The sequence below is a fragment of the Pyrenophora tritici-repentis genome, chromosome 2 (assembly GCF_003171515.1).
Source record: "Pyrenophora tritici-repentis strain M4 chromosome 2, whole genome shotgun sequence".
Classification (NCBI taxonomy): domain Eukaryota; kingdom Fungi; phylum Ascomycota; class Dothideomycetes; order Pleosporales; family Pleosporaceae; genus Pyrenophora; species Pyrenophora tritici-repentis.
This window is the reverse complement of record NC_089391.1, coordinates 583,320-607,218: the sequence shown is the minus strand read 5'-3', so window position 1 is coordinate 607,218 and position 23,899 is coordinate 583,320. Positions and strand designations below refer to the sequence as shown.

At 52.4% G+C, this 23,899-nt stretch overlaps 5 protein-coding genes across 5 annotated transcripts; 2 read left to right on the top strand and 3 right to left on the bottom strand.

Annotated features, from left to right (window-relative positions):
• Window positions 1-104: 104 nt before the first annotated feature.
• PtrM4_057050 (uncharacterized protein) lies at window positions 105-729 on the top strand (the record flags this gene model as incomplete). The annotated part of the gene is made up of 2 exons (XM_066105299.1): window positions 105-139; window positions 324-729. The coding sequence occupies 2 exons, from the start codon at window positions 105-107 to the stop codon at window positions 727-729; spliced, it is 441 nt and encodes a 146-aa protein (XP_065963926.1).
• A 520-nt stretch (window positions 730-1,249) lies between these two features.
• Window positions 1,250-3,216, bottom strand: PtrM4_057040 (Trypan-PARP domain containing protein; the record flags this gene model as incomplete). Its single annotated transcript, XM_066105298.1, has 2 exons — window positions 1,250-2,276; window positions 2,312-3,216. 2 exons carry the CDS (start codon window positions 3,214-3,216, stop codon window positions 1,250-1,252), a joined length of 1,932 nt encoding a protein of 643 aa, XP_065963925.1.
• A 267-nt stretch (window positions 3,217-3,483) lies between these two features.
• PtrM4_057030 (uncharacterized protein) lies at window positions 3,484-6,335 on the top strand (the record flags this gene model as incomplete). Its single annotated transcript, XM_066105297.1, has 2 exons — window positions 3,484-5,628; window positions 5,829-6,335. The coding sequence occupies 2 exons, from the start codon at window positions 3,484-3,486 to the stop codon at window positions 6,333-6,335; spliced, it is 2,652 nt and encodes an 883-aa protein (XP_065963924.1).
• Window positions 6,336-8,145: 1,810 nt separating this feature from the next.
• PtrM4_057020 (EntF, Non-ribosomal peptide synthetase module protein) lies at window positions 8,146-14,460 on the bottom strand (the record flags this gene model as incomplete). The annotated part of the gene is made up of 2 exons (XM_001942105.2): window positions 8,146-10,221; window positions 10,276-14,460. 2 exons carry the CDS (start codon window positions 14,458-14,460, stop codon window positions 8,146-8,148), a joined length of 6,261 nt encoding a protein of 2,086 aa, XP_001942140.2.
• Window positions 14,461-14,498: 38 nt separating this feature from the next.
• On the bottom strand, window positions 14,499-22,597 carry PtrM4_057010 (EntF, Non-ribosomal peptide synthetase module protein; the record flags this gene model as incomplete). Its single annotated transcript, XM_066105296.1, has 3 exons — window positions 14,499-14,876; window positions 14,931-18,038; window positions 18,089-22,597. The coding sequence occupies 3 exons, from the start codon at window positions 22,595-22,597 to the stop codon at window positions 14,499-14,501; spliced, it is 7,995 nt and encodes a 2,664-aa protein (XP_065963923.1).
• Window positions 22,598-23,899: the final 1,302 nt, after the last annotated feature.

The following is a 23,899-nucleotide window of genomic DNA, read 5'->3' as shown; positions in this document are numbered from 1 at the left end:
TTGTATGAGGTTTGGCTGGATTGATTGAATTGGCTTGGCATCAATCTTCCAATCAAGCTATCAAGCTAGCTTGATTGATCTCAGGTGTGCTAACTGGGGCCATAATGACCCTAAAACTAGAAGAGCACTCCGCCCTCGGGTTATGACCTATGTCCGTAAAGACTATAGACTTGAGTCTGAAGTCATCTTCCCAAAAATTAACCGAGACCTGCTCTGGGTTAAGGTGAACGGCTACTCAATTCTTAACGCTTACCGCTAACCTGCCAGCACTGGAGTCTTACAATACATCACTAACTGCACTCCCCCACCCTTATCTATTGTAGGGGGGACTTCAACGCCCGCCACCCAGCCTTTGAGCCTGGCACAGACGCCCGCAACGGGGGCATTGAACTGAATCAGTGGTCAATTAACAACAACATGAGCTTCATTGGAGAGCCGGGCGAAGCCACACACCAGGCTGGGCATGTCATAGACCTTACCTTCTCGAATATCCCCTTTGCCACAACTGAAGTAGCAGAGGACCTACACTGTGGCTCTGACCACTTTACCTTACTCACCACAATCCCCGCTAGAGGGCGCCAACCTCTAGACCAATTCCACTACAGGGTGCCAACAAGACGCCTGCACCAGTTTAACGCTCTAGTTGAACTTCACCTCCAAGCACACCCAATCAGCCCTATCAACACGAAAGCAGACATTGAGTCATCTATTGCCAGCTTAGAAATGTAACGGTGTGAGGAGAGGAGGAGGACTGCGTTGCATTGTGTAGCTATGGAGGAACTGCAGCTATATAGGTGTGTGCGATGAGAAAGTGTGGTAGCGATGGCCGTACCCAACTCTCACCCAAGTCGGTCTTGGCAAGTCCCAAACCGTTACACTCCCCCCCAGCTGCCGTGATCAACAAAGCTGACTAGTGCCAGTGCCATAGCTCGGTTGGTTCTGGTGTGTTTACATGAGTAGTAAGAAGCTGGCGAACATTTTCAAGCCCTAGCTGTCTCACAAACTCGGCGTGTTTCTGCCTTACGAGGGACTTTGTGAGTCCATCTGCAGGCATCTCTGCTGTAGGGCACCACTCTACACAGAGCCTTCCTTCCTGTACCTCTTGTCTTACCCACATTTGATGGGTGTCTACATGTCTTAGCTTCGTGTGAAGCCGTTCGTCTTCTTTCTTAACGATCCCGACCGTCTGCTCGTTGTCGCAGTAGATCGTTGGTTGAATCTCCGGGTCGAACTTGATATGCTGGAAGACCTAGGTCCACCATTCCATCTCTCCTCCGGTTGCTGATAGAGCTATCAGCTCAGCCTCAGTTGTTGACTTCGTAACGGATCTCTGGCTATCAACTACTGAGGCTAACGTTGTTTTAAAGCAGCCCTTCTTTCGACGGCTCTTGAACTCTTTCGCTGCTGCTGCTTTGAATTCCTGTCCAAAAGGGTGCTTCTCTAGGTCTTTCCATCTCTTTGGCGGAGGCGGAAGCTCATCCCTGTGTAGCCGTGATTTCTGTGGCTCTGTTTGCTGGAGTGCTTTGGCGAACGCAACAAAGTACGTGCCGAGCGTCTTCCTCTGTCTTTTTCCCGTCAGAACGTTAGACTCACTAACCTGACCGCTAGTCTCCTCACGTCTTGGAGCGTTGTTCGTTCGTCGATCTGGTGCCTCTGCTTCGACTGGCATCTGCTCCCAGCCTCGCGGCATCTCGACTGTTTCCAGCTCGTCTCTCTCGACTGCTTCCGGCTCGTCTCTCTCAACTGCTTCCGGTTCGTCTCTCTCGACTGCTTCCGGTTCGTCTTTCTCGACTGCTTCCGGTTCGGGCTCGGGCTCGGGCTCAGGCCGAGTCGTCGGTCCTAGAGTGCTCTCAGGTGTTGACAACGCGTGAGACGTATCTTTGGCTTGCTCTGTTCGAGCGGCTTGCTCGGGCCAGCTTAGGCCACTCCAGTCTTCCTGCGCTGACTGCAGGAGCAATTCGATCTCCTGGTCGGTTTCCTCTACTGGTTCTGGAACGTCTAGTGTCGTCACCACCTCTCTCAGAATCTGTCGATCTGGGTAAACAGGCTCAGTCCCATCACTAGACATAAAGGCGACGTCTCTCGTCCTAAGGACTCGTCCTAATGCTGGCATCCATCTCGTGAGCAGCGGTGGAGCTGACAGTCCTGTAGCTGCTGCAGTCTGCAGCACCGCATTAACGTGTGGCTTATTGCGCGCTGGCTGTCCATCGTCTATACTAATCATGGACGAGCTCTGGACCTCAGCCTGCGGCTTTGTCTTCTTCTTAAGCCCCGCTCTGTTGCTCTTAGTGCATTGGCCATCGAATTCGACGTAGGACTGTCTCTAAGCTCTGTGAACTTATCCTGAATTGCCTTGTCTGGCTTCCAGCCCTTTGTCCGAACTGACTGGTTAACGTACGGGCAGTTATCGAACTTGTGGTTTTCCCCATCAAGACACCTTGGTATCCATGGTCCTGAGCGTGTACGAGCTCCTTGGCTGTTGCCACTACTTGCTACCTCGAGTGTAGCAAAGGTTCCAAGTCCTGACGCGATTGGCCGTGTACGTCGGTAGTACGATCTGAACTCCGCGATCAAATCCGCGATCAGCGGAAATTCTTCATCTTTCTGTTCCTTCTTAATAAGGTCCTGTAGCTGAGTAGCTGCCCAGCTATCGTCCAGGCCTCTAATCGACAGGATAAACTCTTCCTGCGCTCTGTTGCCAGTCGTCTCTGGCATCTTGGCCTCCGTGAGGAGTCGGGTGATCGTCACCCACTCGTCAAACCATGTATCTAAGTTTGCGGTCTTTGGTCTCGTGCAGACTGCTGTGTACCGAGCTCTAAGTTGGTGGTTCCTCTCTCCAATCGATGGACAGAGGTGCTTCTTTAGCGTTCTCAGCTGGCTATAGGCGTCTGCGCAATCGAGGATTAGGTCTAGGTGTTTGACGTCAATTGTCTGCACGATCTCTAGGCTTAGGTTTCGGAGAGCCTTCTCCTTCGTGAGCCACCTGGCCTCGTCGCGATCGAATCGTCTAGCCCATGAGTTGTACGTAGCGAGCTCTGTCGCTGTCAAGTCTGGGATATCGATCTGCTCGTCTGTAAGAGGATTTCGAAATCTCCTTACTTCGAGCTCTTTAGGTCTCTCGTCTTCTAGCATCTTCAGCCTCTCTGGCGAAAGATCTGGGTTAACGTACTCCACAGACCATTCCGGTCTGCGGATATCTTCCTCGTGAACAGCCATTTCGACCAATCGTCTGGCTTTCGGAGGGTAACTGACGCTCTCGTCACCTGCATTTCGTGCTCTTGAGTTGCCATAACTACCTAGCTAAATATGCTCCTAGTGTTGAGTGTCGTCGTATCGACAGCTTGTCTGTTAGCTGTATATCGGGTGAACGCAGCGATTTAATTAAAGGCTTCCGGGCTCATAACTGTAACGGTGTGAGGAGAGGAGGAGGACTGCGTTGCATTGTGTAGCTATGGAGGAACTGCAGCTATATAGGTGTGTGCGATGAGAAAGTGTGGTAGCGATGGCCGTACCCAACTCTCACCCAAGTCGGTCTTGGCAAGTCCCAAACCGTTACAAGAAAGAACCCTATGGGCCGCGCTCAAGGGCGCTGGCACACCAGACAGGGCAAAAGGTCACTCAGCACCATGGTGGACAGAAGATTGCGTAGAAGCCCACAGCCGGCACCGGGCTGCCAGGAACTTAGCAGAACCAGGGACGGTCCCAATCGAAACCAGGGAGTTCCTTGCCGTCGTGCGGAAAGCGAAGAAGGAGTACTGGGCGAACCGGATTAACAATATCACTACAGATGAGGAGTTATATAGCCTGCTAGGTTGGCATAAACTTACCCCAGGACAGCAGGACATCCCACTTATCGTGAACAACCAAACCATCTCAGACCCACTAGAAAAAGCCGAAGCCCTGCGGGTGGAAATCCTGGACCGGTTCAGCGCTGAGGACGACCTGCCGGAGCCAGTATGGCCTACCGAAACACCGGCGGGTACACTGCCATGGGACACCCACATCCCTATGGAAGAAGTCGAGAGAAGCACTATTGGGGTGTCCAGCACCTCGCCAGGCACCGATCGAATCACCGTCCGGCTTCTCAAGACCTGCTGGGCTCAGGTCAGGACCCACATCCGCTCTATCTTTCAGAAGTGCCTTGAGCTCTGCTACTTCCCCACAGCCTGGAAAACGGCCGAAGTCGCCATGATACCAAAGGTCGGCAAGAAGGACCGCACCTCCCCAAGATCCATGCGTCCAATAGCCCTCCTATCCTGCCTAGGCAAAGGACTTGAACGGGTTGTAGCAAGACGGCTGGCCTGGACCGCAATGACTCACGAGATACTCAGCCCCCAGCATGTAGGCGCGCTCCCGAAACGCTCTGCAATGGACCTGCTGGCCTCCTTCACACACGATACACAAAGAGCTTGGGCATTGGGCAAGAAGGTGACTATGGTTACTATGGACGTTCAAGGAGCCTTTGACGCACTTCTTAAGAACCGGCTACTCGTCCGCATGGCAAAGCAGGGCTGGCCAGACCTAGTGCTCAAATTTGTCAACAGTTTCCTCACAGATCGCAAAGTCAGGGTTAGATTAGGCAAGGCAACCACCCAGTGCTACACCGTGGCCTGCGGAACACCCCAAGGATCACCACTGTCCCCAGTCCTCTACACACTATACCTAGCAGAGCATCTAAACCAGGACACAACCCGCCGCTTCGGGTATGCTGACGACGTCTGCATATACCGGGCCTCGAACTCTCTGGATGAAAACGTTCGCCTGCTGGCAGAAGATGTCAGAGCTATCAACGAGTGGGGTGCAGCAAACAAGGTTGCCTTCGCACCAGAAAAGTTGGAAATGATGCACCTCACTAGGCAATGGGATAACTATTCCCCGCCCTGTGTTGTGGACGACTCCCTCACCATTACACCAATTACAGATCAGGACGACGGAGTCCAACCCGCCTGCCGATGGCTGGGGGTCTGGTTTGATCGAAAGCTCAACTTCAAAAGACACGTTGAAACGAGAGCAGCGACAGCCCGCAAAGTTGCCCATCACATCCGTAGTCTTGCCAACACAGTTAATGGCCCCCCAGCCTCAGCCCTCCGCAAAGCAGTCACTACCTGCATAATGCCATGTCTCCTCTACGGAGCAGAAGCATGGTTTGAAGGCCGCACCAAGAACCCTCTGACCAACCGATCGGACCAACCGCCCGTAGTCAGCACTAGGATTAGCTGGCACCTCAAAGCCCTCAACCAGACACTCACCATCGCGGCTCGCGCTATCCTCCCTGCCTGGAAAACCTATCCAGGATGGGCACTCTTTCGAGACGCCGGCTTACCATCAGCACTCATTATGCTAGAAGAAGCAAAGCTGAGATTCGCTCTGCATCTGCAAGTAGTCGATAAGAACCACCCACTTACAGCCAGGATCAAGATCTCGGTGATACCGAAGGGCAGGGGAGCTGGAGGTTTGCAGAAGCCACACTCCAAAGTCCAGCGACTTGGGTTGATTCTTCCTACCATTCCCAGACACACCCTCATAGCGCCGCACTACTCTCTAGGGTGCCGCACTGACCCAACAAACGGTATAGCCAAGGCTGAGGCCGCCAAATTATTTACGAAGTGGTGGGACACCTGTCGGATCGTGAGTATCGGTAGAGACGTCGGCTGCTGGACACTTCGGCCCGACTTCGGCCCACCTTGCGCAGAGCTTAGGTATACCTTCGTAGCAGCTATGTTCGTAGACAATCAATCACCATCACCGAACAGAATGCATTCCTAGTTATCGTTATTTCCTTTCAGCACTAGTGCTATAGACCTTCCAACAACACCCTTACTAACCAGGACGTCACCATCTTCTCTGATGGATCAGAACAGCGCACTGACGGCGAACGCTTCGTCACCTACGGCTACGCGATATACCAGGCCCAGACTCAGATTGCCATAGGGAGGGGATCGCTTAATCCCCAATCCCATGTATTCGATGCCGAAGCAGTGGGTGCTTGGAGAGGTCTCCAGCACGCCATCAGACTAGCCCCCCATGGCCACCGCAGGCTATGGATGTGTATTGACTCAACGTCAGTTATCTGGGGTATACGGGGCAACGCCCCCACATCGTCGCAATGGGCATTCCTTGAGTGCCAGGCAGCAATGGCAGTCTTTAACATACAAGTACGCTGGTCGCCAGGCCACACCGGGATTATTGGGAATGAGGCAGCAGACCGCCTTGCCGATGCCGAAGCAAAAGCACCCAGCCAGCCTTACGGCATGGCCGCGGAACCGACAGCATCTGGGGTGCGTTCAATCGCTAAGTCCTTGCTCAACGCTGCCAGGCAGCGCTGGTGGGACTAAACTCGGACCCAAATGTCGGCCTGGTACCGGCAATGGGAACTACCCTACCAAACCACAAAGACACCAATCGAACTGACGCTTCCGCGCCCTGTTCTCGCGCATCTGCTGGCCATCCGGTCACGACATGGGGACTTTGCATGGTACCACATCAAATTCAGACACGACACAGCAGAATTGAATTGTTCTTGCGGGCGACTCAAAACACCTGAGCACATGCTCTTCTGCAGAAAGACAAGACGCTCTTTTAGCAGATGGCCGCTCCGACCATCCAGCCCCCCAAGCAATATGAAAGAGGCCGTCAGGTACCTTAAGGCTCTACTCACTGAGCCTGAACACTTCGAGTCACTTTTGGAGCTCACCAAGTACTTCACAACAATCTGCCGGCGATAATTTTAGTTTCGGCATTACAAAACACAGTACTAGGCGGCCTTTAGCCGCTTATGTCTATGTCATCAGTCCCTCGCTCATTTACCACCTCTACACCTCCTCCCCCAGCTTCAACGCTAACGCCCTAGGCCTACTAGCCCTAGAACAAGAGCTCTGCTTTATTGCTCAACACATCCACAGCCCCACAGCCCGGAACCTAGATAGAGTCTTTTCAACTGGCGGAAATTACCCTACCAGACTGCACACACTGCCAACACCCAAAGAATAGGAGCACCTGAGTACCATACAGGGCGCTACCCGTCTTTCATGCCCCCTGGGAGGCTTTCATAGGACGTTAAACAATACATACATACATACACAATACCACCTCAGTTCAATCCTTCAATTCTTGCAGCACCCACTATCCCCGAGAGAATCAGTGCAACATGGGAACAAGAAAGATAGGTAGGTACGATAAATTTAGTTTGGATTTTGGACAACAGGTGAATGGAGTTCAGGTGCAATTGGAGACCGTTTCGAATTGTGTTGAGAGAAAGAAAAAGGCAAGAAAAACATTAGAGCTACCCAATGACCGACAGTCGTTCAGGTGGGGAAATCAAACCTTTGGAAGAGGGGCCGACAACAGCATAATAGTGGAGAATGAAGAAGGGATATTAATCATCGCGAATGGTGTCTCTGAGCACCTATCAAGCCTGGTGCTGAAGGATGTAATACAGAAAATGAGCAAAGAAAGCAAATAAGTCACACCAACTCAATTATGGGATGGAGGCCTCTCAGAAGCGACAAATAATCCCACTGGAGTTCCGATCGAGTTCATATCGATATTAGCAAAGTCATCGAATAGCTATCAGAGCGACATGTTGATGCAGGCAAATGGGATGCACAAAAGAAAAAGTCAAAAAGTCCAACCCGTAGACGGTTTGGGTCGAAAACCAGAAGATATTGAAGCGCATTTAGGCTAGGAAGAAAGGGCAAGGTACTATTAGTAAATAGCTGCGCGCATTAACTACCTTTCGAGCACTTACAGTAATGTACTTGATACTTTTGGCGCTATTTCACGTTCTGAGCATGTGTAAGCGAGTTAATACTTTGATTAGAAGTCAACATGTAATAATGTTTGTGTCAGATAACAAAAAGGCCGACCTTCTTGCTACAATAGCATGAAGGTATATATAGTTGATGGTCTGACAGTTTGGTGGTATGGTTGTTCTTAATAGCACTATTATAAATGATCATGTCGTTCACATGTTGAGTATCTGTCCCAATGTCGCAGCGCAAACAGTGAACAAAATTACCTTGAATTTTTATCTCAGAAACTGTTGTACGTTTCATCCAAGCTGCATTATTGTACTGATTAAATTTAGTTTCCATGCGCGTAAATGCCCTGGGAACTACTGAATGTATAATTGACAGAGGATAGTGACTATGTGTGGTTGTGATTAACCGGATGAATGATCCTGTGTGCTAATGCACGCAACGAAGGGTTATGAAAGATATCGACGAAAGTGCAGTGAATGGCCTCCTGACGCGCCTCGGCCACCAGCCTCATGGCCGCAATCGAGTCGCCGCCTAGGCGAAAGAAACTGTCGTCCAGCCCAATGCTGTCGGCGTCGATGTCGAGCACCCGCGCCCACAGTTTCTGCAGCGCCCTCTCCTGCTCTGTCGACGGCTGCCGCTTCAGTCCCTGGCTTCGTGTGAGTAGCTCTGCCAGCTGTTGAGCTGAGAACGCGGACCCGATCTCGCGCAGCCGCTTGCGGTCCGTCTTGCCCGACGTTGTCATGGGAAGCTGCGCGACCGCAAAGTAGACTCCGGGTACCATGTAGCTAGGCAGCCGCTGGCTGAGCTGGCTGTCCACCTGGGAGGGGAAGAAAACCCGTGCAGAGGAGCCGTCTCCAGCGGAAGCCTCTTCCTCTTTCTGTTGCACAAAGACGGCCACAGTCGCCTTGTCTTTGTCGTTTCCTGGCATGATTACTTCTGCTGCCATACGCTCCACTTCCGGCATGCACTCGCGCACATGATGCTCAATCTCCCCCAACTCCACCCGCTGCCCGCGCACCTTGACCTGCACGTCCTTGCGTCCCACATACACCAGGTTGCCGTCTGCATCGTAGTGTACTAGGTCGCCGGTCTTGTACAGCCTCCCGTGTCGGCCTACGTGCTCTCCAGAGCCCTCCAACAGCCAGGTCGGGTCTTGGATGAAGGCGGCCGCCGTCTTCTCTGCGTCGCCCAGGTATCCACGCGCCAGGATCGGCCCTTCGACGAGCAGCTCGCCAACCGACCCGAGCGGGGCAAGCTTGTTGTGGTCGTTTGAATCCACTACCCAACCCATAGAAGCAATTAGCCTTCCAATCGTTCCTGACGTGAAACCAGCGGCATTAGAGTGTGATGTGCACCAAACGCTGCACTCTGTAGGACCATACGTATTGATCTGCTTTTCAAGATGACTCCACCTTTCCCAGTCAATACTGTTTACCTGCTCACCCCCAAGCACTAAGGTTCTAAGCGATGAAACTGTTTTTGGGTCAAGTGTTCGTGCAACCGTTGGCGTAAGCAATGCCCAGCTTACTCCTAAGGCATTTGAAGTATTCGATAAGTCGTTGCGTCTATCCAACTCAGAGGGAATGCAAATACATGCGCCAAATAAGAGAGTTGTAATAATCTCCGTAATACACGCGTCAAAGGTGTAAGCGGCAAACTGAAGGCTTCGAGTGCTAGACGAGAAGCCAAACGCCTCTCCATGGGTGAGACAGCTTGTCGAAATTGCTCTGTGTTCTAAGACGACTCCCTTGGGTGTTCCTGTGCTGCCTGAAGTGAACATGACGTACGCAATATTACTTGGCCTTGCTATCGCGTTGGTCTTGTCGCTTGCGCTTGTCAATCCATCTAAAGAGGCCCTACTAACCACCACGACAATGCGGTTGTTACCGTTGCAAAGCGTCGCGTGCTGGTCTGAGGCTAGCACTACCCTGGCCTTAGTCTGACGGAAGACCTCATCGTGCCGGCTGGCTGGGTAATCGGGATCAAGGGGTGCGAACGCGCCGCCAGCCTTGAGCACAGCGAGCATAGCTACCACTGTCCACATTGACTTCTCAAAGCAGAGAGGAACAACGTCTTCCACCTCTACCCCCACCTTAACAAGATGCCTAGCTAGTCGGCTTGATAGCTCGTCCAGCTCGCCATATGTCATTTCGCCGTCCCACGCACAGATGGCCGGCGCCTGAGGCTGTTCTTTTGCCTGGTCTGCAAACAGCTCGTGCACGCACCGCTCCACAGCTGTGGGTATATCGCTGTTCCATGTCCACAGCTGGCGCTTTTGTGCATCTCCTAGGATGCCTAGACCACCCAGCATAGAGTGCGGCCTTCCTACTATGCTAAGGATTGCTTTACTGAAGCTGTCTGCTACGTTCTTTGCTTGTGATCCGCTCATGCAACGGGTCTTATATTGCATCTCAATTTCCATCGTCAACCGGTTATATGCGACACCGATATTAACATCATACTAGAGAAAGCGCGTTAGCTAGACAGTTAGACCACTGCTTGTCCGTCAATTTACCTCTGTAGGATCCGCTCCCTCCTCTATGTGGAAAATAACCCCAGTAGTGCCAACTGCCACTGCGTCGTCAATCCGCTGGAGCGATAGCATTGTGTTAAATAAAGCGCCTGCTCCAAGCCCAAGCATGCTATGTACGCGAGCGAGCGAGAAGCCCTGATGTGGCAAGCTGCTGGTGTAGTCGTGCTGCACTGCTCTTAGGACATCTAGCACAGTCTGCTCGTTGCCTAGATAAACCCTGCATGGGAGTATAGTGATGAGCGGGCCAAAGATCTTGTCTACCTCCGCAATCGGAAAGTCTCGTCCTGAGGAGAGCATGCCAAAGCACGGGGTCATTGATCGGGTGTATTGGCCTAACACCAAAGCCCATGCTGTCTGGATGATGGTAGCTGGCGTGACGTCCCATGTATGACAGAATGCATGGATGATGCTCACGTCAATTTCAGGAACGTGTACTGTTCTACCCCTACAATCCCCGTCGTCGGCGTTTGCTATTGAGGGAAATGCACATGGCTCAACCCCGTCCAGATATTTCGCCCAGTAAGCGCGCGCTGTATCCTCTTCCTGCTGGGCTAGATACGAGACAACGTCTTTAAACAGTGCACTATCTGGATTAAGCTTAGCACTGTATGCCGTCTGCAGATCGCGTAAGACGATGCCCCGAGAGTGAGCATCAAAGATAGCGTGGTTAATGTCTAGGCAGAGGTAGACCTTTCCATTGTCAAGCTGGCAGATGGACATGTGATGCTGTAGGCCACTCTCTTGCTGGACTAACGTGCTCTGCTGTCCTGACATGCTTCGGTGATTGCGGAACACTTCAAGAGTAACTGTGTCGCCTGCTGCTTGGAAGAACGAGATGCTCGGCTGTGGATCTTTCAGCACCACATTCATGGTTCCCGCACACCCAGGCACATTATTGACGAGCAGTGTCCGTAGGAGCGAGTGCCGCCGAACAACATCCTTCCACGCTTGCTGCAGCTGAATGCAGCTGACCTGGCTGTGCTGAGTCGATACTGCTTCAAAGACAAGCGACACCCAGTATGCATCTGAATCCTTGCTCTGACTAACAAGGATGCCTTCCTGCATAGGTGAGCATGGAAAGACGTCCTCAACTTCTCTGGGCTGAATATGAAGCCCTGCAAGCGTATCTTTCTGGAAGCGATCCAGATCCTGGTAGGTCTGGAAGGCTAGTGGTAAGTCACTTAGCGTCCATTCTGGATGCCGCTTTTGAAGAATGGCAGCCATTTCCACCAAAGCCACCTCGTACTGCTCAATCCAGCTAGCTATCTGCTGCTGGTGCTTTACTCTACTGTCGCTTATAACAGCTACATGTATGCAGCCTCTGTCGATAACCACAGACACATCAATTAAAGCGAACCGCGGCGTCTCTAACAAGGATGCTGGCTCGCAACCGTCCGGAATTAGCAGATTCTTAAACAGCGAATCGTTGCGCTCAAGTTGCTGGTATGCGCCTTGGTAGTTAAACATTACCTCTACTGGGAACATAGATGCGAATGTATTGGCAGTATCGTTATCTGTGAACTGTGAAGCAAAGTATGACCTGCCATTGTCGTTAAACTGGCGCATGCTGTCTTTGGTATGGCGGATGACATTGAGCATATTATGCCTAGTATAGTTTGGCACTTGAACTGGGAACATGCTTGTAAACCATCCCACAGTTCGCGAAAGATCAATGCCGCTGTCCCAAGTCTCGCGACCGTGGCTCTCGTTGAAGATAGTAGGCAGGGCTCGGTCCGGGAAGGCAGCAGCAAAGGAGTGAATTAGAGCAGAAAGAATTAGCTCTACAGGACGTGTTTGGAATGCGTTGTTGCAGGATCCAAGAATGGCAGAGGTTGTACACTTATCAAGTGCAAAGCCCTTTGATACTGTACTTCTGTGTAAGATAGTCCCGGGCTGTACGCCCCAGTAGGAGAGTATTAGCTGTTTAGAATCCATCTCAGCTTGGATTATGCCACCAGAACACCCGTGCGTGTTAGCGTGTTTAGCTTGGAGAGCCTGCCAGGCCTGAAAGGGAATAGGAGGCGCAGCAGGAAGCTCCCGCGAAATGAGCAGGTCCTCCAGCTCTTCAAGAAGCACTCGCCACGAGACTAGATCAATTACTAGATGGTGAACGGTGATAAATAGTAATTGGCGCTGGTCCTCATCAAACAAGGCTGCTGCTAAGATTGGTCCTTTCTGAATGTCTAGCTGGCTCCGACTCTGAAGCATAGCGCGTAAAAAGTCATCTTGATCCGTGGATTGCACGTACTCGATGGTGAAGGAGTCGTCAGCGCGATCGCAAATGTGCTGCTGCCACCCACCTCCAGTTCTTTGGCTAAATTGAGCTCGTAGGATAGAGTGCCGTTGAACAAGGGTTTTAAACGCTATACGCAACGATTCCATGTTTACTGAGCTACTAACTTCCAGTAAAAAGCATTGATCAAAGCAAGCTCTACCGCTACTCTCTAGCCGGAAGTACAGCTCCTGGATTGGCGTTAGGCCAAAGCCCCTGTTTACTGGATCCTGGATGACTAGTTGAGAAGGAGCAGGCTTTAATGATATATGGCGAACTAAACGGCCAATGGTTTTGTGCTGGAGAATATCGTGAGTCGAGATAGAGATGTGAGCCGCACGAGCGCTCGAAGAGACCTGCATAGCTGTGATAGAGTCGCCGCCTAGGCGGAAGAAACTGTCGTCCAGCCCAATGCTGTCGGCGTCGATGTCGAGAACCCGCGCCCACAGTTTCTGCAGCGCCCTCTCCTGCTCTGTCGACGGCTGCCGCTTCGGTCCCTGGCTTCGTGTGAGTAGCTCTGCCAGCTGTTGAGCTGAGAACGCGGACCCGATCTCGCGCAGCCGCTTGCGGTCCGTCTTGCCCGACGTTGTCATGGGAAGCTGCGCGACCGCAAAGTAGACTCCGGGTACCATGTAGCTAGGCAGCCGCTGGCTGAGCTGGCTGTCCACCTGGGAGGGGAAGAAAACCCGTGCAGAGGAGCCGTCTCCAGCGGAAGCCTCTTCCTCTTTCTGTTGCACAAAGACGGCCACAGTCGCCTTGTCTTTGTCGTTTCCTGGCATGATTACTTCTGCTGCCATACGCTCCACTTCCGGCATGCACTCGCGCACATGATGCTCAATCTCCCCCAACTCCACCCGCTGCCCGCGCACCTTGACCTGCACGTCCTTGCGTCCCACATACACCAGGTTGCCGTCTGCATCGTAGTGTACTAGGTCGCCGGTCTTGTACAGCCTCCCGTGTCGGCCTACGTGCTCTCCAGAGCCCTCCAACAGCCAGGTCGGGTCTTGGATGAAGGCGGCCGCCGTCTTCTCTGCGTCGCCCAGGTATCCACGCGCCAGGATCGGCCCTTCGACGAGCAGCTCGCCAACCGACCCGAGCGGGGCAAGCTTGTTGTGGTCGTTTGGATCCACTACCCAGCTGACCGACCCGATCGCCTTACCAATTAAACCTGTGTAGAAGCCTTCTAGACCGGAAAAAGAGTTACATATCACACTACACTCGGTAGGTCCATAAGCGTTAACCCGATTTTCAAGATGACTCCACTTTTCCCAGTCAATACTGTTTACCTGCTCACCCCCAAACACTAAGGTTCTAAGCGATGAAACTGTTTTTGGGTCAAGTGTTCGTGCAACCGTTGGCGTAAGCAATGCCCAGCTTACTCCTAAGGCATTTGAAGTATTCGATAAGTCGTTGCGTCTATCCAACTCAGAGGGAATGCAAATACATGCGCCAAATAAGAGAGTTGTAATAATCTCCGTAATACACGCGTCAAAGGTGTAAGCGGCAAACTGAAGGCTTCGAGTGCTAGACGAGAAGCCAAACGCCTCTCCATGGGTGAGATAGCTTGTCGAAATTGCTCTGTGTTCTAAGACGACTCCCTTGGGTGTTCCTGTGCTGCCTGAAGTGAACATGACGTACGCAATATTACTTGGCCTTGCTATCGCGTTGGTCTTGTCGCTTGCGCTTGTCAATCCATCTAAAGAGGCCCTACTAACCACCACGACAATGCGGTTGTTACCGTTGCAAAGCGTCGCGTGCTGGTCTGAGGCTAGCACTACCCTGGCCTTAGTCTGACGGAAGACCTCATCGTGCCGGCTGGCTGGGTAATCGGGATCAAGGGGTGCGAACGCGCCGCCAGCCTTGAGCACAGCGAGCATAGCTACCACTGTCCACATTGACTTCTCAAAGCAGAGAGGAACAACGTCTTCCACCTCTACCCCACCTTAACAAGATGCCTAGCTAGTCGGCTTGATAGCTCGTCCAGCTCGCCATATGTCATTTCGCCGTCCCACGCACAGATGGCCGGCGCCTGAGGCTGTTCTTTTGCCTGGTCTGCAAACAGCTCGTGCACGCACCGCTCCACAGCTGTGGGTATATCGCTGTTCCATGTCCACAGCTGGCGCTTTTGTGCATCTCCTAGGATGCCTAGACCACCCAGCATAGAGTGCGGCCTTCCTACTATGCTAAGGATTGCTTTACTGAAGCTGTCTGCTACGTTCTTTGCTTGTGATCCGCTCATGCAACGGGTCTTATATTGCATCTCAATTTCCATCGTCAACCGGTTATATGCGACACCGATATTAACATCATACTAGAGAAAGCGCGTTAGCTAGACAGTTAGACCACTGCTTGTCCGTCAATTTACCTCTGTAGGATCCGCTCCCTCCTCTATGTGGAAAATAACCCCAGTAGTGCCAACTGCCACTGCGTCGTCAATCCGCTGGAGCGATAGCACTGTGTTAAATAAAGCGCCTGCTCCAAGCCCAAGCATGCTATGTACGCGAGCGAGCGAGAAGCCCTGATGTGGCAAGCTGCTGGTGTAGTCGTGCTGCACTGCTCTTAGGACATCTAGCACAGTCTGCTCGTTGCCTAGATAAACCCTGCATGGGAGTATAGTGATGAGCGGGCCAAAGATCTTGTCTACCTCCGCAATCGGAAAGTCTCGTCCTGAGGAGAGCATGCCAAAGCACGGGGTCATTGATCGGGTGTATTGGCCTAACACCAAAGCCCATGCTGTCTGGATGATGGTAGCTGGCGTGACGTCCCATGTATGACAGAATGCATGGATGATGCTCACGTCAATTTCAGGAACGTGTACTGTTCTACCCCTACAATCCCCGTCGTCGGCGTTTGCTATTGAGGGAAATGCACATGGCTCAACCCCGTCCAGATATTTCGCCCAGTAAGCGCGCGCTGTATCCTCTTCCTGCTGGGCTAGATACGAGACAACGTCTTTAAACAGTGCACTATCTGGATTAAGCTTAGCACTGTATGCCGTCTGCAGATCGCGTAAGACGATGCCCCGAGAGTGAGCATCAAAGATAGCGTGGTTAATGTCTAGGCAGAGGTAGACCTTTCCATTGTCAAGCTGGCAGATGGACATGTGATGCTGTAGGCCACTCTCTTGCTGGACTAACGTGCTCTGCTGTCCTGACATGCTTCGGTGATTGCGGAACACTTCAAGAGTAACTGTGTCGCCTGCTGCTTGGAAGAACGAGATGCTCGGCTGTGGATCTTTCAGCACCACATTCATGGTTCCCGCACACCCAGGCACATTATTGACGAGCAGTGTCCGTAGGAGCGAGTGCCGCCGAACAACATCCTTCCACGCTTGCTGCAGCTGAATGCAGCTGACCTGGCTGTGCTGAGTCGATACTGCTTCAAAGACAAGCGACACCCAGTATGCATCTGAATCCTTGCTCTGACTAACAAGGATGCCTTCCTGCATAGGTGAGCATGGAAAGACGTCCTCAACTTCTCTGGGCTGAATATGAAGCCCTGCAAGCGTATCTTTCTGGAAGCGATCCAGATCCTGGTAGGTCTGGAAGGCTAGTGGTAAGTCACTTAGCGTCCATTCTGGATGCCGCTTTTGAAGAATGGCAGCCATTTCCACCAAAGCCACCTCGTACTGCTCAATCCAGCTAGCTATCTGCTGCTGGTGCTTTACTCTACTGTCGCTTATAACAGCTACATGTATGCAGCCTCTGTCGATAACCACAGACACATCAATTAAAGCGAACCGCGGCGTCTCTAACAAGGATGCTGGCTCGCAACCGTCCGGAATTAGCAGATTCTTAAACAGCGAATCGTTGCGCTCAAGTTGCTGGTATGCGCCTTGGTAGTTAAACATTACCTCTACTGGGAACATAGATGCGAATGTATTGGCAGTATCGTTATCTGTGAACTGTGAAGCAAAGTATGACCTGCCATTGTCGTTAAACTGGCGCATGCTGTCTTTGGTATGGCGGATGACATTGAGCATATTATGCCTAGTATAGTTTGGCACTTGAACTGGGAACATGCTTGTAAACCATCCCACAGTTCGCGAAAGATCAATGCCGCTGTCCCAAGTCTCGCGACCGTGGCTCTCGTTGAAGATAGTAGGCAGGGCTCGGTCCGGGAAGGCAGCAGCAAAGGAGTGAATTAGAGCAGAAAGAATTAGCTCTACAGGACGTGTTTGGAATGCGTTGTTGCAGGATCCAAGAATGGCAGAGGTTGTACACTTATCAAGTGCAAAGCCCTTTGATACTGTACTTCTGTGTAAGATAGTCCCGGGCTGTACGCCCCAGTAGGAGAGTATTAGCTGTTTAGAATCCATCTCAGCTTGGATTATGCCACCAGAACACCCGTGCGTGTTAGCGTGTTTAGCTTGGAGAGCCTGCCAGGCCTGAAAGGGAATAGGAGGCGCAGCAGGAAGCTCCCGCGAAATGAGCAGGTCCTCCAGCTCTTCAAGAAGCACTCGCCACGAGACTAGATCAATTACTAGATGGTGAACGGTGATAAATAGTAATTGGCGCTGGTCCTCATCAAACAAGGCTGCTGCTAAGATTGGTCCTTTCTGAATGTCTAGCTGGCTCCGACTCTGAAGCATAGCGCGTAAAAAGTCATCTTGATCCGTGGATTGCACGTACTCGATGGTGAAGGAGTCGTCAGCGCGATCGCAAATGTGCTGCTGCCACCCACCTCCAGTTCTTTGGCTAAATTGAGCTCGTAGGATAGAGTGCCGTTGAACAAGGGTTTTAAACGCTATACGCAACGATTCCATGTTTACTGAGCTACTAACTTCCAGTAAAAAGCATTGATCAAAGCAAGCTCTACCGCTACTCTCTAGCCGGAAGTACAGCTCCTGGATTGGCGTTAGGCCAAAGCCCCTGTTTACTGGATCCTGGATGACTAGTTGAGAAGGAGCAGGCTTTAATGATATATGGCGAACTAAACGGCCAATGGTTTTGTGCTGGAGAATATCGTGAGTCGAGATAGAGATGTGAGCCGCACGAGCGCTCGAAGAGACCTGCATAGCTGTGATAGAGTCGCCGCCTAGGCGGAAGAAACTGTCGTCCAGCCCAATGCTGTCGGCGTCGATGTCGAGAACCCGCGCCCACAGTTTCTGCAGCGCCCTCTCCTGCTCTGTCGACGGCTGCCGCTTCGGTCCCTGGCTTCGTGTGAGTAGCTCTGCCAGCTGTTGAGCTGAGAACGCGGACCCGATCTCGCGCAGCCGCTTGCGGTCCGTCTTGCCCGACGTTGTCATGGGAAGCTGCGCGACCGCAAAGTAGACTCCGGGTACCATGTAGCTAGGCAGCCGCTGGCTGAGCTGGCTGTCCACCTGGGAGGGGAAGAAAACCCGTGCAGAGGAGCCGTCTCCAGCGGAAGCCTCTTCCTCTTTCTGTTGCACAAAGACGGCCACAGTCGCCTTGTCTTTGTCGTTTCCTGGCATGATTACTTCTGCTGCCATACGCTCCACTTCCGGCATGCACTCGCGCACATGATGCTCAATCTCCCCAACTCCACCCGCTGCCCGCGCACCTTGACCTGCACGTCCTTGCGTCCCACATACACCAGGTTGCCGTCTGCATCGTAGTGTACTAGGTCGCCGGTCTTGTACAGCCTCCCGTGTCGGCCTACGTGCTCTCCAGAGCCCTCCAACAGCCAGGTCGGGTCTTGGATGAAGGCGGCCGCCGTCTTCTCTGCGTCGCCCAGGTATCCACGCGCCAGGATCGGCCCTTCGACGAGCAGCTCGCCAACCGACCCGAGCGGGGCAAGCTTGTTGTGGTCGTTTGGATCCACTACCCAGCTGACCGACCCGATCGCCTTACCAATTAAACCTGTGTAGAAGCCTTCTAGACCGGAAAAAGAGTTACATATCACACTACACTCGGTAGGTCCATAAGCGTTAACCCGATTTTCAAGATGACTCCACTTTTCCCAGTCAATACTGTTTACCTGCTCACCCCCAAACACTAAGGTTCTAAGCGATGAAACTGTTTTTGGGTCAAGTGTTCGTGCAACCGTTGGCGTAAGATATGCCCAATTAACGTTAAGAAGGGTAATTGTTTCGGCAAGACGGTCTAGTTTCATGCTTTCTGCGGGGACACAAATTCTGCCTCCCATTAAGAGAGTTGTTATGATCTCCGTGATGCACACGTCAAAGGTGTACGAGGCAAATTGAAAGAATCTTGCGTTTTTCGTGAGGTTAAACGCTTTCCCATGTGTTAAACAGCTTGTAGAAGCCGCCCGATGCTCAATTACCACACCCTTGGGTATTCCTGTGCTGCCGGATGTAAAGATGATGTAGGCAGGGTTAGTTGGCTGTGCTTTTGCCCGGACAAGGTTTCTCCTGCTGGCATCGCTGGATAGTTGAAGGATAGCTGCTTCGCTGACCACCACGACAATGCGGTTGTTACCGTTGCAAAGCGTCGCGTGCTGGTCTGAGGCTAGCACTACCCTGGCCTTAGTCTGACGGAAGACCTCATCGTGCCGGCTGGCTGGGTAATCGGGATCAAGGGGTGCGAACGCGCCGCCAGCCTTGAGCACAGCGAGCATAGCTACCACTGTCCACATTGACTTCTCAAAGCAGAGAGGAACAACGTCTTCCACCTCTACCCCCACCTTAACAAGATGCCTAGCTAGTCGGCTTGATAGCTCGTCCAGCTCGCCATATGTCATTTCGCCGTCCCACGCACAGATGGCCGGCGCCTGAGGCTGTTCTTTTGCCTGGTCTGCAAACAGCTCGTGCACGCACCGCTCCACAGCTGTGGGTACATCGCTGTTCCATGTCCACAGCTGTTGTCTATCTTCATGTGTAAGCAGATGAATATCATCGACCTTGATGCTCAAGTCCGCTCTCGCCAGCTGCTGCATGACGGAGCTAAATTGACACAGCATCCTCTGCACACGCCACTGCTCAATGACTCGTGGATCAAAGCTAACAGTGATGAGCACTCGCTCTGCAGCCAGCGTGCACTGCACCATCAGTGCGTACGTCGTGAAGTCCTGCAGCTCTGGCTTGGTCTGCCACCTTCCCAGTGACTTGTCGCTTTCCAGATCTTCATCAGCTGGCTGCACTACCAGCAGCGTTTGGAATCCACAGGCGTGCTGCGCATCCGTTCCCATCTTGGCGATCCGCTGCAATCCTGTTTGCTCGTATGGGATCATCTCGGTTGCCTGTTGCTGCACAGCAGCAAGGAGGGCTGGTACAGTCCAGTCTCCTGGCAAACGCACCCGCACAGGCACCGTCGCAATTGCCGGGCCCACTATAGCTTCAATGCCTACTACTGGTGCATTGCGACCCGTCACTGTAACTCCAAACACGACATCATCCGACCTGGTGTAATTACCAGCTACGATGGCCCACGCCGCGCGGATCAGCGTTGATGTAGTGGTATCGGATGCCATTGTCCTGGGGAGCGGCGGACATTGGTGCTCCAATATCGCATCTGCGACTGGCTGATGTATTGATGGGGGAAGTGACGGGAACATTGTCGCCTCGCAGCCGGCGAGTGTGGTTTGCCAGTAGTTGGTAGTGGCCTCCTGATCTTGCTGACTAAGGTACCGGATGAAGGTGTTAAAGCCTGGCCGCTGCTCAAGAACACCACCATTGTATGCTTTCTTTACGGTGGTCACGATGCGAGGCAGAGACCAGCCGTCGTACAGAGCGTGGTGCATTGTCCACACAAGCCAGCGCTTTCTACCCTCTGGCTCCTTGACTAAAGTATAGCGTGCCAGACGATCGCCCAGCTGCATGGACGCTGCTTTGTCCTCCGCCAGGTACGTTCCCAGATGGTCTGCTTCCGCCCACTGTATATCGCCTGCTACCACAGCCTGCAGAAGACCCAATCGGCCGTGCTGCACGATGCGCGTGCGCAGCACCACCGATTGCTTCACAACCTGCTCCCAAGCCGCTCGTAGAGCGCTTTCGTCTGTGTTGACTGACAGCTCTAGTACACTCTGCATGATGTAGTCACCCGCCCGCTTTGACGTGAGCGATATTAGGCCCTCCTGAAGCGGTGAGCACGGGTAGATGTCCTCAATAAGATCTCTGTTTATGCCGCAGATGGCGGCCACTTCTTCCTGGATGCGTATTGTGTCTGCATCCGAGGCAGAGTCGAGTAGGGAGAAGGGGGCGATGCTTTGCGCTGTCGCTGGAACTTTTGCCTCAGTCCAAGCAACCAAGTCAACGAGCTTTGGGTGCTGGAAGACGCCTGCCACCGTGAGATGAATGGCCTCCTGACGCGCCTCGGCCACCAGCCTCATGGCCGCAATCGAGTCGCCGCCTAGGCGAAAGAAACTGTCGTCCAGCCCAATGCTGTCGGCGTCGATGTCGAGAACCCGCGCCCACAGTTTCTGCAGCGCCCTCTCCTGCTCTGTCGACGGCTGCCGCTTCGGTCCCTGGCTTCGTGTGAGTAGCTCTGCCAGCTGTTGAGCTGAGAACGCGGACCCGATCTCGCGCAGCCGCTTGCGGTCCGTCTTGCCCGACGTTGTCATGGGAAGCTGCGCGACCGCAAAGTAGACTCCGGGTACCATGTAGCTAGGCAGCCGCTGGCTGAGCTGGCTGTCCACCTGGGAGGGGAAGAAAACCCGTGCAGAGGAGCCGTCTCCAGCGGAAGCCTCTTCCTCTTTCTGTTGCACAAAGACGGCCACAGTCGCCTTGTCTTTGTCGTTTCCTGGCATGATTACTTCTGCTGCCATACGCTCCACTTCCGGCATGCACTCGCGCACATGATGCTCAATCTCCCCCAACTCCACCCGCTGCCCGCGCACCTTGACCTGCACGTCCTTGCGTCCCACATACACCAGGTTGCCGTCTGCATCGTAGTGTACTAGGTCGCCGGTCTTGTACAGCCTCCCGTGTCGGCCTACGTGCTCTCCAGAGCCCTCCAACAGCCAGGTCGGGTCTTGGATGAAGGCGGCCGCCGTCTTCTCTGCGTCGCCCAGGTATCCACGCGCCAGGATCGGCCCTTCGACGAGCAGCTCGCCAACCGACCCGAGCGGGGCAAGCTTGTTGTGGTCGTTTGAATCCACTACCCAACCCATAGAAGCAATTAGCCTTCCAATCGTTCCTGACGTGAAACCAGCGGCATTAGAGTGTGATGTGCACCAAACGCTGCACTCTGTAGGACCATACGTATTGATCTGCTTTTCAAGATGACTCCACCTTTCCCAGTCAATACTGTTTACCTGCTCACCCCCAAGCACTAAGGTTCTAAGCGATGAAACTGTTTTTGGGTCAAGTGTTCGTGCAACCGTTGGCGTAAGCAATGCCCAGCTTACTCCTAAGGCATTTGAAGTATTCGATAAGTCGTTGCGTCTATCCAACTCAGAGGGAATGCAAATACATGCGCCAAATAAGAGAGTTGTAATAATCTCCGTAATACACGCGTCAAAGGTGTAAGCGGCAAACTGAAGGCTTCGAGTGCTAGACGAGAAGCCAAACGCCTCTCCATGGGTGAGACAGCTTGTCGAAATTGCTCTGTGTTCTAAGACGACTCCCTTGGGTGTTCCTGTGCTGCCTGAAGTGAACATGACGTACGCAATATTACTTGGCCTTGCTATCGCGTTGGTCTTGTCGCTTGCGCTTGTCAATCCATCTAAAGAGGCCCTACTAACCACCACGACAATGCGGTTGTTACCGTTGCAAAGCGTCGCGTGCTGGTCTGAGGCTAGCACTACCCTGGCCTTAGTCTGACGGAAGACCTCATCGTGCCGGCTGGCTGGGTAATCGGGATCAAGGGGTGCGAACGCGCCGCCAGCCTTGAGCACAGCGAGCATAGCTACCACTGTCCACATTGACTTCTCAAAGCAGAGAGGAACAACGTCTTCCACCTCTACCCCCACCTTAACAAGATGCCTAGCTAGTCGGCTTGATAGCTCGTCCAGCTCGCCATATGTCATTTCGCCGTCCCACGCACAGATGGCCGGCGCCTGAGGCTGTTCTTTTGCCTGGTCTGCAAACAGCTCGTGCACGCACCGCTCCACAGCTGTGGGTACATCGCTGTTCAAGTGCCATATTTCTCTTAAACTCGAGCTATCGGTCATAGCAGAATGTTGTCTGGAGTCCGGTACTGATATAGTTGATTCCTGTTTTTGGTAAAATTTTGTTTTTGTTAGGATTTTCTTTTGCTACTCCCCCTAACATGGCATGTTGCAAACTCTATATAATTATGAATCTATTGAGCGTTTCCGTAGTCTTGGTATTTGTAAGTCTGTGTGGTTTTTGCTAATTCCGAAAGTCATTCAGATCGTTGTAACCGAGTTATGTTTTCCGCGGTCCGAACCGTTCCGAAGCATCTGTTTAGGTTGGTACGTAACTACCGTGTCCGTGCGCGCAATGCGCGGATCGGAGCAATGCGCAACCCCAACAACACGAAAAGTCGAACAAAATTGATGAAGGTGGAGAAACGTGTGTGAACTGTTGTATTGGAGCTACGGGAGGAGGGAGATATCTATGATGCGCGCACGGAGCAGCTGACTAATCAGTGCCTGGCCAATCAGAGCACGGGAAGCCTGATTCACCGTGAATACTAGTGAAGGCTCTCACCGCGTCTCGACAAAAATGAGGCTGTAGAGCCACCCACAAAAGCTATTATCACAATAATTTGTGGTGCTGTAGTAATTGGATGCTTGTGATCAACTTGTGCTACTTGTATTTACTCGGTAACTTGATGTTCCGGCCGCTGCAGGTAGTTACTGGTGTAGGTGCTGGTTGATGTTGATGTTGATTGTGGTTTAACGCCCTATCTGTAACCTCCCATAGGGTATTCGGGCGGGTCCCGCCGTGGTCTTATAGTGTTGTCGCACTTGCCTCGTGGAACCTATTCCTAGGTGTTTTGTATCTAAGGGGAGTGATGTCCTGCCTATATACATGTTCGTGAAAAGGACTCCCGCCATTTGAAGCCGTTTTCCTACAATATTCTAGTATTTCGTGGCTTGCACCTTTGATCGATGCAGTACAGTAACTGCTTTTTAGAGAGAGAAACGAAAAAGTAACAAGAGGCAATTTGAGATATAATAAAAGGTTTGAGAGAGAGCGTGTGGGTTGTGGCATCTTGTCAGATATTCGCTCTCATCTGGAATACTGATGAAATAGGTAATAATGGTGATGATGTTGATGATTGATTGTGTGTTGGTTCTGTCTACGGTTGTGGGCACACCTGGGGGGGTGCCAAGCCTTCCTGTGATCCGATTGGCTCTCACAGATGCCAGGTCGCGCTAGTCTAACCCAGCGTCTGTACGCTCTCATCTTCAACAGTGCTATTATCTGACACATCTATGCGGCGTTTTGCCGCGAATCCTACACTGAACAATGCCAAGGAATTCAGCGGGTCTTAGTGAAATTCA